General features: G+C 46.9%; 1 protein-coding gene across 1 annotated transcript in view; it reads left to right on the forward strand.

The window, feature by feature from the left end:
* LOC144505017 (glutamate receptor 1-like) overlaps positions 1-16,433 on the forward strand; it is a 224,252-nt gene that overhangs the window by 98,865 nt on the left and 108,954 nt on the right. The window contains exons 4-9 of the mRNA XM_078230666.1: positions 171-355; positions 2,743-2,796; positions 7,098-7,259; positions 8,494-8,661; positions 9,719-9,823; positions 10,366-10,476. Coding sequence (XP_078086792.1) covers positions 171-355; positions 2,743-2,796; positions 7,098-7,259; positions 8,494-8,661; positions 9,719-9,823; positions 10,366-10,476 — 785 coding nt within the window. The remainder of the gene's footprint in view (positions 1-170; positions 356-2,742; positions 2,797-7,097; positions 7,260-8,493; positions 8,662-9,718; positions 9,824-10,365; positions 10,477-16,433) is intronic.

Raw genomic sequence — 16,433 nt, forward strand, 5'->3', positions numbered from 1 at the left:
CTCAATTTTTCTCATCTGTACTCAGAGAGAACACAGCGAATTGAAAATGGGAAGATTTTGAAGTTTAACAAAATAATTCTCAGTGATCAGTATTAAAAGACCAGTTGAATGTTCCTTGGGCTTGATGGCAAATTCCCTGTTGAAGGTTGACGTTTTTTATTCCTGTTCAGGATTGTCCGTCCTCCAGAAAGTGCTAGACACGGCGGCGGAGAAAAACTGGCAGGTGACAGCAGTCAGTGTCGAGACCACCACTGAAGAAGGTTATCGGATGCTCTTCAAAGACCTGGACAAGAGAAAGGATCGGCACGTCATCATCGACTGCGAGGCGGATAAACTCAGCACCATCATGAATCAGGTGACACTGGGACAGACACTGGGCAACTGAGGGGGGGGGGGCAATCGGAAAAGAGGGTAATCAGAGGAGGAGTGGCTAAGTGGAGGGGGGGTGATTGATGAAGGGGGTGGGTCAATCTGGAGATGAGGTGGAGGTGGCGATGGGAGAGCTGTTGAGTTAGGGATCGGCCTGGAGGGCCAACTATATTGAAAAGTCCTACCAGTTGTGAACCACTCACTTTAAGAAGTTCTCCTCCTGTCGACAGTGGGAGATGGTGATGTACTGGTAATGCCACTGGGTGAGTAATCCAGGGGCCCAGATTAATGCTCTGGATACATAGGTTCAAATCCCACCATGGCAGCTGGTGGAATTTAAATTCAATTATTAAAATGTGGAATTGAAAGCTGGTCTAAGTAATGGTGACCAGCAAATTGGCATCAATTATTGTAAAAACCCATCTGTTTCACTAATGCCCTGCAGAGAAGGAAATCTGCCATCCTTACTTGGTCTGGCCTACATGTGACTCCAGACCCACAGCAATGTGGTTCACTTTAAAAATAAATCAATTCGTTTCAAGGTAAATTAGGGAGAGAATGAGCTAGGGTGTGTTTTTGATTTGATTTGATTTATTATTGTCACATGTATTAGTATACAGTGAAAAGTATTGTTTCTTGCATGCTATACAGACAAAGCATACTGTTCCTAGAGAAGGAAAGGAGACGGTGCAGAATCTAGTGTTACAGTTATAGCTAGGGTGTAGAGAAAGATCAACTTAGTGCGAGGAAGGTCCATTCAAAAGTCTGATGGCAGCAGGGAAGAAGCTGTTCTTGAGTCGGTTGGAAATTGACCTCAGACTTTTGTATCTTTCTCCCGATGGAAGTAGGTGGAAGAGAGAATGTCCGGGGTGCGTGGGGTACTTAATTATGCTGGCTGCTTTTCTGAGGCAGTGGGAAGTGTAGACAGAGTCAATGTTGGGAGGCTGGTTTGCGTGATGGATTGGGCTACATTCACGACCTTTTTAGTTTCTTGCGGTCTTGGTCAGAGCAGGAGCCATACCAAGCTGTGATACAACCCAGAAAGAATGCTTTCTATGGTGCATCTGTAAAGGTTGGTGAGAATCGTAGCTGACATGCCGAATTTCCTTTCACACAAATGTGTGTGTGTGTGAGTGAGTCTGCATGTGCCTCTGTGTGAGTGCGTGTGTGTGCATGAGTGTGTGAGTATGTGTTTGTGTGAGTCTGTATATGTGAGTCGGTCTGTGTGTGTGAAAGAGTGTGTGTGCGTGTGAGTGTGTGTGAGTAAGTGTGTGTGTGAGTGTGTGTGTGTGAGAGAGTGTGTGTGTGAGTGTGTGTGTGAGTGTGTGTGTGAGTGTGTGTGTGAGAGAGAGTGTGTGTGTGAGTGTGTGTGTGAGAGAGTGTGTGTGTGAGTGAGTGAGTGAGTGAGTGTGTGTGTGAGTGTATGTGTGACAGAGTGTTTGTGTGAGTGTGTGTGTGTGTGTGATTGAGTGAGTGTGTGTGAGAGAGAGAGTGTGTGTATGACAGAGTGTTTGTGTGAGTGTGTGTGTGTGAGTGTGTGTGTGAGTGTGTGTATGTGAGTGTGAGTGAGTGTGTGAGTGAGTGTGTGTGAGTGAGTGTGAGTGAGTGTGTGTGAGTGAGTGTGTGTGTGTGTGTGAGTGAGTGTGTGTGAGTGAGTGTGTGTGTGAGAGAGAGTGTGTGTGTGACAGAGTGTGTGTGTGAGTGAGTGTGTGTGTGTGAGTGAGTGTGTGAGTGAGTGTGGGGTGTGTGTGAGTGAGTGTGTGTGAGTGTGTATCTGTGAGTCTGTGTGTGTGAGTGAGTCGGTGTGCGAGTAATTCTGTGTGCAAGAATGTGTGTCCATGGAATTAGTGTTTTTGTGCCCTTTCCCATGCTTCATGAGGGTAAATGTTTATTGATAGCGGGATCAGTGAATAGCCTGTCCTTGCTGATGTGAACTGATGGAAGGGGAGATCTCTGATGGGAAATGAGCCAATTTCTCTGTCTGCAAAAAGCCCAAGGTTTAAGTTGTTCTTTGCTCAATCATTTTGTGGTCTTACATTTCTCACACCTCAGGCAGTGCTGTCTATTTGTTCTGCTGTGGCAGGTGATGCCGTGGGCTTCAGAGTTATCTCAGCAGTTATTTCACCTCATTTCACCCGGCTCCCATTTAACCCTCCTTGAAGCTGATGTCTAATTCTGTGCAACATTTCCTCAGAGTCACTCCATCTTTTCCCAGTTCTCGGAGATGGAGCAGAGTTCTGGGACCAGGAGGCTGGGTTTAAGAAGCTTGCTGTCCGTGTAGATGGTTAATATTTTCACACCCATCACATGGGACAAACCTTGAGCTGGCTTTGACGCAAGTAACAGAATGTGTTGTATTTTCTGCATTTTCAGATCATCAACATTGGAAAGCACATCCGAGGATATCAGTACATCTTCGCCAGCCTGGTAGGTTTACGTCACAACTTTACCACAGGGATATTAATGCATTGTTGTTCCTATAAGGAGAAAGGGATGATCCAAACAATCGCACAGCAGCCAGTCGAGCCACAGTGGTGGGCAAATTGTTGAAAAGATGGCACGGTAGCACTGTGGTTAGCACTGCTGCCTCACAGCGCCAGGACCTGGGTTCGATTCCCAGCTTGGGTCCCTGACTGTGTGGATTTGCACGTTCTCCCCGTGTCTGCATGAGTTTCCTCTGGGTGCTCCGGTTTCCTCCCACAGTCCAAAGATGTGCGGGTTAGGTGGATTGGCCATGCTAAATTGCCCCTTAGTGTCAGGGGCACGAGCTAGGGTAAATGCATGGGGTTATGGGGATAGGGCCTTTGTGGGATTGTGGTCAGTGCAGACATGATGGGCCGAAAGACCTCCCTCTGCACTGTAGGATTCTATGATTTCTGAAGGAAAGTATAAATCGTCATTTATAAGGCACAAATTAAACAGCGTGGATTTGTACGAGACGGTTGAGGTCTGACTACTTTGATTGAATTTTTTGAGGAGGGAATGAAGGTAGTACATTTGATGGCATCCACAGGGGTTTTAGTGAGGCTTTTGACAAGGTCCCCCCAGCAGCCAGGTCATTAAAAAAACAAAAACTCCACAGAATTCAAGGACAAGTGACAAGTTGGATCCAGAATTGGTTCAGTGGTAGGAAGCAAAGAGGTAATAGTCAACAAGTGTTTTTTTTCTGACTGGGGTACAGCGTAAAAGTTCCGGCATGCACATTCTCTCCGTGTCTGTGTGGGTTTCCTCTGGGTGCTCTGGTTTCCTCCCACAGTCCAAAGATGTGCAGGTTAGGTGGATTGGCCATGCTAAATTGCCCCTTACTGTTCCAAGGTGTGGAGGTTAGAGAAATTGACCAAGCTAAATTGCCCCTTCATGTCGCAAGATGTGTAGGTTTGGGGGATTAGCCACAGTAAATGTGTGGAGTTACGGGGATAGGGTGGGGGAGAGAGCCTGGGTAAGGTACTCCGTCAGAGAGTCGGTGGGCCAAATGGCCTCCTTCTGCACTGTAGGGATTCTATGATTCAGACTGAAATGTTGGGGGAGAGGATTAAGAAGTTTACAGATGACACAAACATTGGCTGTGTGGTTGACAATGAGGATTGCTGTAGACTGCAGGAAGGTATCAGTGGACAGGTCAGGTGAGTACCAAAAGGCAAACGGAATTCAATCTAGAGACGCATTAGGGGAGGTCAAACAAGATAAGGGAATACTCAATAAATGGCAAGATACTGAGAACTGTGGATGAACAGAGTGACCTGGGATTGCATACCCATCGATCCCTGGAGGCAGCTGGACAGGTAGCAAAGGTGGCTGACAAGGCAAACGGGATATTTTATTACTTAAAACAGAGCACTTTCCCCAGGTGATGGGAGGATAATATAAAACACTGACTAGACCACAGCTGGAGTACTGCAAACATTTCTGCTCACGGCATTCCGCTAAGGATGTGATTGCGCTCGAGAGGGAAAAGAGGAAATTTAAACAGATGTTGTTGGGAATACAGTTTTACAACAGGGGAAAGATTGTAAAGGCTGAGGTTATCTTCTTTGGAGCAGAAGATTCTGAGGGGAGATTTTACTGAAGTGTATAAAATTATGGAAAACTAGATAGAGTAGATAATAAGAACCAATTGCTTTTCAGAGAAACATGAAAAACCAAAGGGCAGAGATTTAAAGTAATTGACAGAAGGATAAGGGGCAGTTTAAATGATCCGAGCTCAGTGAGAGAGAGACCAGCCCCGAATCCCAGCTCAGTGAGTGACGAGCCCTGAATCCCAGCTCAGGAGAGTGACCAGCCCTGAATCCCAGCTCAGTGAGAGACCAGCCCCGAATCCCAGCTCAGTGAGAGACCAGCCCTGAATCCCAGCTCAGTGAGAGACCAGCCCGGATTCCCAGCTCAGAGAGAGAGAGACCAGCCCTGAATCCCAGCTCAGTGAGAGACCAGCCCCGAATCCCAGCTCAGTGAGAGACCAGCCCCGAATCCCATCTCAGTGAGTGACCAGCTCTCAATCTCAGCTCAGAGAGTGACCAGCCCTGAATCCCAGCTCAGTGAGAGAGAGACCAGCCCCGAATCCCAGCTCAGTGAGAGAGAGACCAGCCCCGAATCCCAGCTCAGTGAGAGACCAGCCCCGAATTCCAGCTCAGTGAGAGAGAGACCAGCCCAGAATCCCAGCTCAGTGAGAGAGAGACCAGCCCCGAATCTCAGCTCAGTGAGAGACCAGCCCCAAATCCCAACTCAGTGAGAGACCAGCCCTGAAACCCAGTTCAGAGAGACCAGCCCCGAATCCCAGCTCAGTGAGAGACCAGCCCCGAATCCCAGCTCAGTGAGAGACCAGCCCCGAATCCCAGCTCAGTGAGTGACCAGCCCCGAATCCCAGCTCAGTGAGTGACCAGCCCCAAATCCCATCTCAGTGAGAGAGAGACCAGCCCCGAATCTCAGCTCAGTGAGAGACCAGCCCCAAATCCCAACTCAGTGAGAGACCAGCCCTGAAACCCAGTTCAGAGAGACCAGCCCCGAATCCCAGCTCAGTGAGAGACCAGCCCCGAATCCCAGCTCAGTGAGTGACCAGCCCCGAATCCCAGCTCAGTGAGAGACCAGCCCCGAATCCCAGCTCAGTGAGAGACCAGCCCCGAATCCCAGCTCAGTGAGAGACCAGCCCCGAATCCCAGCTCAGTGAGTGACCAGCCCCGAATCCCAGCTCAGTGAGTGACCAGCCCCAAATCCCATCTCAGTGAATGACCAGCCCGGAATCCCAGCTCAGTGAGTGACCAGCCCCGAATCCCAGCTCAGTGAGAGACCAGCCCCGAATCCCAGCTCAGTCAGAGACCAGCCCCGAATCCCAGCTCAGTGAGAGACCAGCCCTGAATCCCAGCTCAGTGAGAGACAAGCCCCGAATCCCAACTCAGTGAGTGACCAGCCCCGAATCCCAGTTCAGTGAGAGACAAGCCCCGAATCCAAGCTCAGTGAGTGACCAGCCCTCTATCTCAGCTCAGTGAATGACCAGCCCCGAATCCCAGCTCAGTGAGAGAGAGACCAGCCCCGAATCCCAGCTCAGTGAGAGACCAGCCCCGAATCCCAGCTCAGTGAGAGAGAGACCAGCCCCGAATCCCAGCTCAGTGAGTGACCAGCCCTGAATCCCAGCTCAGTGAGAGACCAGCCCCGAATCCCAGCTCAGTGAGAGACCAGCCCCGAATCCCAGCTCAGTGAGTGACCCGCCCCGAATCCCAGCTCAGTGAGTGACCAGCCCCGAATCCCAGCTCAGTGAGAGACCAGCCCCGAATCCCAGCTCAGTGAGTGACCAGCCCCGAATCCCAGCTCAGTGAGTGACCAGCCCTGAATCCCAGCTCAGTGAGTGAGAGAGACCAGCCCCAAATCCCAGCTCAGTGAGTGACCAGCCCTGAATCCCAGCTCAGTGAGTGAGAGAGACCAGCCCCAAATCCCAGCTCAGTGAGTGACCAGCCCCGAATCCTAGCTCAGAGAGAGACCAGCCCAGAATCCCAGCTCAGTGAGAGACCAGCCCCAAATCCCAGCTCAGTGAGAGTGAGACCAGCCCCGAATCCCAGCTCAGTGAGACAGAGACCAGCCCCGAATCCCAGCTCAGTGAGAGACAAGCCCCGAATCCCAGCTCAGTGAGAGACCAGCCCCGAATCCGAGCTCAGTGAAAGCGTAGCCCTGAATCCCAGCTCAGTGAGAGTGAGACCAGCCCCGAATCCCAGCTCAGTGAGAGAGAGACCAGCCCCGAATCCCAGCTCAGTGAGAGACCAGCCCCGAATCCCAGCTCAGTGAGAGACCAGCCTTGACTCATAGAATCATAGAATCCCTACAGTGCAGAAGGAGGCCATTTGGCCCATCGAGTCTGCACTGACAACAACCTCAACGAAGCCCTATCCCCGTAACCCCACATATTTACCCCGCTAATCCCTTTAACCTACGCATCCTGGGACACTAAGGGGCAATTTAGCATGGCCAATGCCCCTAACCTGCACATCTTTGGACTGTGGGAGGAATCCGGAGCACCGGGAGGAAACCCACACAGACACGGGGAGAATGTGCAAACTCTACACAGACAGTGACCCAAACCGGGAATCTAACCCCGGCCCCTGGAGTTGTGAGGCAGCAATGCTAACCACTGTGCCTCCGCGCTGCCCCAGCTCCCAGCTCAGTTGCCTTTAACTATTGAACAGTCCTAGGCCGCTGTGGCACCCGCAGGTAACCTGCTTCTCTTTGTTTGGTTTGTGTGGAAGGGTTTCTTGGACATGGATCTGGATAAGTTCCAATACGCAGGGGCGAATGTGACTGGCTTTCAGATCGTGCGGCCTGACAGTGCTCAAGTCTCAAAATTCCTGCAACGTTGGAAGAAACTGGATGGCAAAGAGTATCAGGGAATTGAGGGGCATAAACTGAAGGTAAGAGGTTTCAGTACAATGGACAGCTCACTCCCCCATTCAATATTCAATCTTTCCTCATGAAGTCAGTAAGTCACCCCTGCTCAGCGAAAATAATGTGGTCGAGGCTCAGAGCAACTGTTAATAAGGACAGAAGAAATAGGAATAGGTGAAGGCCATTCGGTCCCTCCAGTCTGCTACATGCTTCACTCAGGGGAAGGCTGCAGAACACGTAGATAAGGTGGTTAACAAGCCATAAGGGATATTTTACCTTATAAACAAAGACAGATAATCTAAGAGCAAGCAGGTTATGGCTGGTACAGTATGAAATGTATATTAACTGGAGTGCAGCACACAGTTCTGATCACTGCATTACGGGAATAATGTGATCGCACTCAAGAGAGAGCAGAGGAAATTTAATAAATACTTCCTTCAAATCAAAGATACTGTCAATGAGTTGGGGTTGAAAAGTGATGGAATTGGAAAAGTAAATGCATGTGCACAGTACTCGCAAAGCAACTGTACCCCTGAACCACCCAAACTTCCACTTGCTGCCCTACCTCCCCCCACAACCCTGTGATTCCCTGATTGTACAGCACAAAGATCGATCCATCTCAGTCCTGAACATGCTCAATAACTGAGCGTTGACAGGCTCTGGGCAAGAGAATACCAGTGTGACCTTGCCTCAATATTTATAGTCGCATTCTCAGTACAAGGTGTGCCAGGCTCCACAATCTACCGTCAGCGTTATGGGAAATGGGGTGGGGAGAACACTGTCTATTGAAGAAAGGGAGGAGGAGGGTCTGGGAGTCAGGGATGAGGTTGAAATGCAGAACTGGATATAGAGTGTGATCTCCCTCTTGGGGCTGATTCTAATTGCTGGCTTGTAACTTTAGATGGGTTGTTAATGGGATGGGGATGGGTGGAGGGTGCATCTTAAATGAACTCCTTCTGGGTCCTGCTGTGATTGTTAATTGTGTGCAGGTTCAGAGCTCAGTGTATCCTGTCCACTGACGTGGCTGCCCAGGACTAAAATGTGCAGAGAGGCACTAACAGCCCAGATAACACTGTCAGAATAAACCCCTATTGATCGAGTGAGTCTTTCAGGCACTTGAGGATTTCAGCAGCTTACTGTTCACACCCTGCCAGCTTCTCACTTGTCTGAGACATTTCACCAAGGCAATCTCCGGATTCTCGCGTCCCAGTTCTCAGACACGTGCTCACTCACACTCCATATCCATTTCCATTCCGACAGTACACATCAGCCATGACCTTTGATGGAGTACTCGTGCTATCGGAAGCCTTCAAGTATCTGCGCAAGACACGGATCGACATCTCGCGGAGAGGCAACGCGGGAGATTGTTTGGCAAACCCGGCCGTGCCTTGGGGTCAAGGGATAGACATTCAACGAGCTTTACAGCAGGTATTACACCGTCACAGGGCAGCTTCTGGGGATCCCTCAATACTGTCTGATCAAACAATCCCAGGGCAGAAAGAGCATGGAGTTAGATAGAACCAAAGGATCCCTACAGTGCAGAAGAAAGCAATTTGGCCCAGCGAGGTTATACAGACGACCAAAAGGGCATCTTATCCAGGCTCACGCCCCCTGCCCTAACCCACAAGCCAACACATCTACCATGGCCAATCCACCTAACCTACACATCTTTGTAAAAAACCAGCATGCCTTTCGCACTGTGGGAGGAAACCGGAGCACCCGGAGGAAATCCATGCAGACACGGGGAGAACGTGCAGACCCCACACACACTGGAGGGAATTTTCCCACCCTGCCACGGTAATCATAGCAGGCAGGGGGACAGACCATTCAAAGGTCCGTTGACCTTAGGTGAGAATTTCCAGTTGAGGGATGAGCGAGGCCGGAAAATCCCACCCACAGTCACTCAAGGCTGGAATGAACCCGGGTCCCTGGTGCAGCACGGGGTTAGATACAGAGTATAGCTCCCTCCACATTGTCCCCCATCAAACACTCCCAGTTAGCTACAGTATGGGGTTAGAGTAAAGCTCCCTCGACACTCTCCCCATCAAACACTCCCAGGACAGGTACAGCACGGGGTTAGATACAGAGTAAAGCTCCCTCCACACTCTCCCCATCAAACACTCCCAGGACAGGTACAGCACGGGGTTAGATATAGAGTAAAGCTCCCTCTACACTGTCCCCCATCAAACACTCCCAGGACAGGTACAGCACGGGGTTAGATATAGAGTAAAGCTCCCTCTACACTGTCCCCATCAAACACTCCCAGGACAGGTACAGCACGGGGTTAGATATAGAGTAAAGCTCCCTCTACACTGTCCCCATCAAACACTCCCAGGACAGGTACAGCACGGGGTTAGATACAGAGTAAAGCTCCCTCCACACTCTCCCCATCAAACACTCCCAGGACAGGTACAGCACGGGGTTAGATACAGAGTAAAGCTCCCTGTTCATGATAACATTTGTTTTATTTTTGATTGCCCTCCAGGTTCGCAGTGACGGGCTGACTGGGAACATTCAATTTAATGAATACGGACATCGGACCAACTACACCGTCAATGTGCTGGAGCTGAAAAGCGATGGAATTAGAAAGGTAAATGTCTATTACACAGTACCTCCAAACTATCCATACCCTCACCCCATCCATACCCTCACCCCATCCATACCCTCACCCCATCCATACCCTCACCCCATCCATACCCTCACCCCATCCATACCCTCACCCCATCCATACCCCACATCACTTGTTCCCCATTGTACCTCAAACTACTCATCCGTTGAATCCACCCATCCTCTCAAATCACTAGTACTTCCAAAGATATTGTTCAAAAGGATGCAGATGGGTTTGGAAGATGCAGAGAAGGTGGGTGTGTAGTTTGGAGGGGTATGGCGAGGTGGGTAGATGGGGTTGAGGGATATTAAGTGAAGGTGAGGAGGTGGGTTTGAGGGATAAGATGAGATGGACAGGTGGTCTGATGGCTATTCTGAGAAGATGGGTATGAAGTGATAGGTTTATTGAGTGTCCCGATTCTGGTATATTTGCAGTGGCACTTTAGCATTATTTGTCACAGACGACGAGCAAATCAAATCACCTCCTTGTCACGTTGCCCTTGCTATTAACACTGCATTTTACAGATTGGTTATTGGAACGAAGATGACAAGTTTGTCGCGACTACAGGGGATCATCACATTGGCAACGACACCAGCGGCATCCAGAATCGAACGTATTTTGTAACGACAATCTTAGTAAGTGTTACAGCTCTGAGTATTATTAATGATTGGGTTTCTGAGTGACCTGAGCACTGGAACAACAAACTTCTCACATTTCCTAATGTGCAGCCAAGGCAGATGGATAGCAATAAGGCAGACACCCATCATGATCTCATTGAATAACAGAACAGGCTCCAGGGACTGAACCTTCTCCTGTTGTTAAGGTATTCTCCTGAAATAGTTACACAATGTATGCTGCATGGGACACGAAGTTCTGAAAGGCTTCAAGGATCATATTAACAGGAGGAGATCATTCAGTCTATTGTGTCTGTTCTGCCATTTATCGAGTCAATGGCTGATAGGCATCCTAACTCCATTTACCTGCTGTGGTTCTGTAAGCTTCAATGTCCTCCCATAAAATGCTACCATAACTAAAGCGAAATACTGCAGGTGCTGGAAATCTGAAGATAAAACTGAAAATGCTGAAAATACTCAGCTGGTCAGGCAGCATCAGTGGAGAGAGAAACAGAGTTAACGTTTCAGGTCAATGGACGATTCAGAAACCTCATTAACCCAAAGTGTTACCTCTCGTTCTCTATAGACCCTGCCAACCGTGCTGAGCATTTCCAGCCTTTTCGGTCTTCGTTTAAAACGTCTATCAGTTTCCGATGTAACTTTTAGAATTTAATCCCACAGATTCAGCAGCTTTGTGGGGAGGGAACTTCAGTTTTCCTCTAAGTGTGAAGAAGTGTTTCCTGCCGTCAGTACTGGATAGACTGGCTCTAATGATAAGTTTCTACCCATTTTCTCCTGAAGTTTCTCCACCAGCGGAAATAGGGTTAATCCAGAGAAACTATCATTTAAAAGTGTTAGACTCTGACATCTTTCAGTAACTGAAACATCAGTGATGTCGACATAAAGTTTTAGCACAGGACTGAAGAGATTTGGCTGACTACGGCAATGTGACAGCTGCAAGGAGTGACAGAGGCTCAGGCTGTGTTCTTGAGACAGATCTCAGATGGAAGTGTCATCCCATGAGGTTATCTCCCTCCCAGCTGACACACTTTGCAACCTTCAGCTCATCCTAAACAATTTCCAGTATCCTAACCACACCAAGACCCATTTCCCCATCAACTCCTTTCTGCACCTGGGTTATTAACAGTACATGAAAGATAGGTTACAAAGTAGTTACGCGTCTCATGAGTACAGTCTGTTCCATTCTCTCTACCCAGTGTCCCGCATATGACAGCTCATGTCACTGTTATATCATGATCTACATCACTCATTACCATGACTATTTCATTAAGTACACAAATAGGGATGTTTTACTGCTATTAATCCCTGGTATTAATCTAATGAACCTTCTCTGAACTGCTTCCAATGCATTTACATCCTTTCTTACATAAGGAGACCAATACTGTGCAAAGCACTTTAGATGTGGTCTCACCAATGTCCTGCATAACTGAAGCATAACCTCCCTAACCTTACATTCAATTCCCCTTCTTGTACCCCACACATACTAGCCTTTTATGATTTGTGCACTAGGACACCCAGATCCCTCTACACCACAAAGCTCGTCAATTTCTCGTGTGTCACGTGGAGGTAGTATGCTTCTTTTTTATTCTTTACTTTTCTACCTATCATGGTGAAAGGGTTAATCACACAAGTTTAAAAATCACAGAAGCTGCACATGGAAAAATATGTGAAACCACAGGTCTTGATTAAAACAGACCCAGATAAGAGTCAAGGACCATTTAATTGAACAATGTGCAGCTGCAGCTCATGTTTACCCATTAGAACAAGGAACAATGGAAAGGGAGGTTGATTTACCATTGTTCAGAGATATAGCTATCATTGCTTGATGATATAACATGCACAAGTTATAATTGGACATTATATCCTTATGTATGCATGGTGTAACCTTAATCAATAACTGTGATTGAATAGAGATAACTCCTATACTTTTATTGGTATATACTTATTACTTGTAATTGAAGTTGAAACTATAATTGCTTGTGTATTTCGGAATTCTGCACTCTGACTGGTCTGAATGACTTAGTAGGAGTCTTGTAGTGCTGCAGTTTCTCAATAAATCATCTTGAAACCACTTTGCGACTTTGTCTAGCTACTTGAGGGGAACAATAGTTTTAAATACAAGAAAAATATTGTGACGGCCCTGTAACACTTTATGTCACCAGAAAATTTAGCAACTGTACCTTCGGTCACTTCATCCAAGTCATTTATATAAATTGTAAAAAGTTAAGGCTCTCGTACTATTCCACGTGACACGTTACTTGTTACATCTTGCAAACCAGAAAATGAACCATTTATGCCTACTCTCTGTTTCCTGTTAGTTAGCTAATCTTCTAACCATGCCAAAATATTATCCACTACACTATGATATATTTTCCGCAATAACCTTTGATCTGTGACCATATCAAATGCCTTCTGGAAATCTAAGTGCAGTACATCCACCAGTTCCCATTCATCCACAGCACAATGTGACTCCTTCAAAAAACTTCAATAAATTGGTTCAACATGATTATCCTCTCATGACTCTGCCTGATTACAATGAATTTATCTCATTCATCTTTAATAATAGCTTCTAACATTTTCTCTATGACAGATATTAAACTAACTGGTCCATAGTTTCCTGCTTTTTGTCTCCCTCCCTTTGTGAATAAAGGAGTTACTTTCACTATTTTCCAATCTAATGGAGCCTTCCCAAATCTAGTGAATTTTGGAAAAGTAAACCAATGTATAAACTATCTCACTAGCCACTTATTTTAAGACCTAGGATGAAGTCCATTGGGACCCGTGACTTGTCAATCCCTGTTCCAACAATTTTCTCACTTCCACTTCCCTGGTGATTGTAATTTTCTTCAGTTCCTCCCTCCCTTCCATTTAGTCATGGAGGCATAGAGTCATAGAGGTTTACAGCATGGAAACAGACCCCTCGGCCCAACTTGTCCATGCCGCCCTTTTTTTTAAACCCCTAAGCTCGTCCCAATTGCCCGCATTTGTCCATATCCCTCGATACCCATCTTACCCATGTAACAGTCTAAATGCTTTATAAAAGACAAAATTGTACCCGTCTCTACTACTACCTCTAGCAGCTTGTTCCAGACACTCACCACCCTCCGTGTGAAAAAATTGCCCCTCTGGACCCTTTTGTATCTCCTCCCCTCTCACCTTAAACCCATGCCCTCTAGTTTTAGATTCCCCTACCTTTGGGAAAAGATGTTGACTATCTAGCTGATCTATGCCCCTCATTATTTTATAGACCTCTATAAGATCACCCCAAGCCTCCTTCCCTCCAGGGAAAAAAGTCCCAGTCTATCCAGCCTCTCCGTATAACTCAAACCATCAAGTCCCAGTGGCATCCCAGTAAATCTTTTCTGCATTCTGTCTAGTTTAATAATATTGTTTCTATAATAGGGTGACCAGAACTATACACAATATTCCAAGTGTGGCCTTACCAATGTCTTGTACAATTTCAACAAGACATTCCAACTCCTGTATTCAATGTTCTGACCGATGAAATCAAGCATGCCGAATGCCTTCTTCACCACCCTGTCCACCTGTGACTCCACTTTTAAGGAGCTATGAACCTCCTTATTTTGCATTAATAATTCCCAACACCCACTTAGTTACATCTTTTCTTTTTAAAATATCTGTAGAGTCTCTTTTCTAGCTAACTGTCTCTTGTATTCTAACTTTCCTTCCTTGTTAATCTTTTCATCATTCTTTGCTGTTTTTTATATTCTGTCCAATCTTCTGACCTGCCACCCATCTTTGAGCAAGTAAATGCTTTTTCTTTGATACTATATTTTAATTTTTTTACTTAACCTTGGATGGTGGGTCCTCCCCTTAGAATTTTTATTTCTTGTTGGAATGTAATTGTGCTAATACCATCTTTGATGAAAAGAGCTACCCGTGCACCTTTATCTAGTTTGCTGCCCTCCCTAAATGTCACTTATCTTTCAGTATTCAGGTCTCAATCTATGCCATCCTGCAACCATGTCCTTGCAATGATTATCACATCGTACTTGTTTATCTCAATCAGCTCATCCGTTTTGTTTTGAATGCTACATGCATTCAGATCCCCGAGCTGTGTTGTTATAGTTGAGATGCACGTCTGATGCTGGATAACTGAAGCCCAATGTGAAATCCATTTGAAAAGATCACATCAGCAAACATTCAGGAAATCTCCAGCTTCAAATCATGTCTGTCATGTTTGGGTAGAACAAACAATCCTTTCAAAATGTGAGCGCAGGTTTAAGAAGCTGGTAGTCAAGCTCTTTATTTCCATGAGAGACTAATGCTATCTCTGGGTGCTTTGGTGGCACAGTGGTTAGTACTGCTGCCTTGCAGCTCCAGAGGCCTGAGTTCGATTCCCGGCTTGGGTCACTGACTGTGTGGAGATTGCATGTCCTCCCCGTGTCTGCATGGGTTTCCTCCGGGTACTCAGGTTTCCTCCTACAGTCCAAAGGTGTGCGGGTTAGGTGCATTGGCCATGCTAAATTGCCCCTTAGTGTACCAGGATGTGTAGGTTAGCAGTATTAGTGGATAAATGTGGGGTTACGGGGATAGGGCCTAGGTGGGATTGTTGTTGGTGCAAACTCGATGAGCTGATTGGCCTCCTTCTGCACTATAGGGTTTCTTAGTACTAACAAAATACAATTAAGCACCTGGCAGTATAGCTCAGATCTTCTGGCCTTACACAATTCGGAGACCAACACAAATAGTTTACACAGCGGGAATTGAGGTGTTCTGTCTCAAGTCCTGAGGGACACGACCTCACTCCCAGTCTGACCTGCTCTGGGAGTGAGGGTAGCGCAGCCTGGTCACTCCCCGTTTGTTTGTAGCCAGTGATGTGAGTGAAACCACTCGGGATTTGTGCCCTGTAGAATGAGTTCCATCGACAGGAAACATTAATGAAAGAAAGACATTGAGCTGTGGAAAGTAAAAACTCTCGGGAAATTGTGGATGAATAGGTTCAAGGTTTCACTTTCAGGAACTGGGTGTTGGCGTAGACTGGAGAACATGAGAGCAAATAATTCAATCATGTGAACAAAAGAATGAGATCACGAGTCGGCCAGATGGCCCTTTCGGCCTGCTCCAACATTCAATAAGATCTGGGCTGAACATTTTCTTTCCCACGTTATTCCCATTTCCTTCATTTCCTTGATGTACAAAATTCTATCCCTCTAAGTTTTGCATATATAACAACTGAGTATCCACCATCATCTATATAGAGAATTCTCACCTCAGTCCTAAAGCTCAGTGACTGGCAAAGCAGATGCAATAGGCTGAATGGCCTACTTCTGCTCCACCATCTTATGGTCTTAAGTGGCCGACTTCTTATCGTAAGGCTATAAGCCGTGCTCAAGGCTCTTCAGGTAAAACAATTCCTCCAATATATCTACATCCTCCAATATTTTGTCTGCTGTAATAATATCCCCTGTCATTCTTCTAAACCTCAGAGAGGATAAGCCCATTTCTATTCAATCTCTCCTCCAAAGACAGTCCCCCTCACCCCAGGAACCAATCAAATAAACTTTTCTGCTAGCTGCTCTCAGGTGAGTATATCATTCCTTAGGTAAGGGGACCAAAACTGTACACAGGAAGGTAAAGTCGCCATCACCCCAGATGGCCATAGGCTGCTGGTGATTTAACCTGAAGATCACAGCACCTCGGGTGAGGGACAATGTTGAGAAGGTCAGCTGGTACAGGAATTGAATCTGCACTGTTGGCGTCATTCTGCATCATGAACCAGCTGTCCAGCTAACTGAGCTAAAGTGACCCCTGTACACAGCACCTGTGGTGTAATCTAACCAAAGGCCTCTATAAGACCATAAGACATAGGAGCAGAATTAGGCCACTCGGCCCATCGAGTCTGCTCCGCCGTTCAATCATGGCTGATACTTTTCTCATCCCCATTCTCCTGCCTTTTCCCCATAACCCCTGGTCCCCTTATTAATCAAGAACCT

The sequence above is a fragment of the Mustelus asterias genome, chromosome 16 (assembly GCF_964213995.1).
Source record: "Mustelus asterias chromosome 16, sMusAst1.hap1.1, whole genome shotgun sequence".
In the NCBI taxonomy this organism is placed as follows: domain Eukaryota; kingdom Metazoa; phylum Chordata; class Chondrichthyes; order Carcharhiniformes; family Triakidae; genus Mustelus; species Mustelus asterias.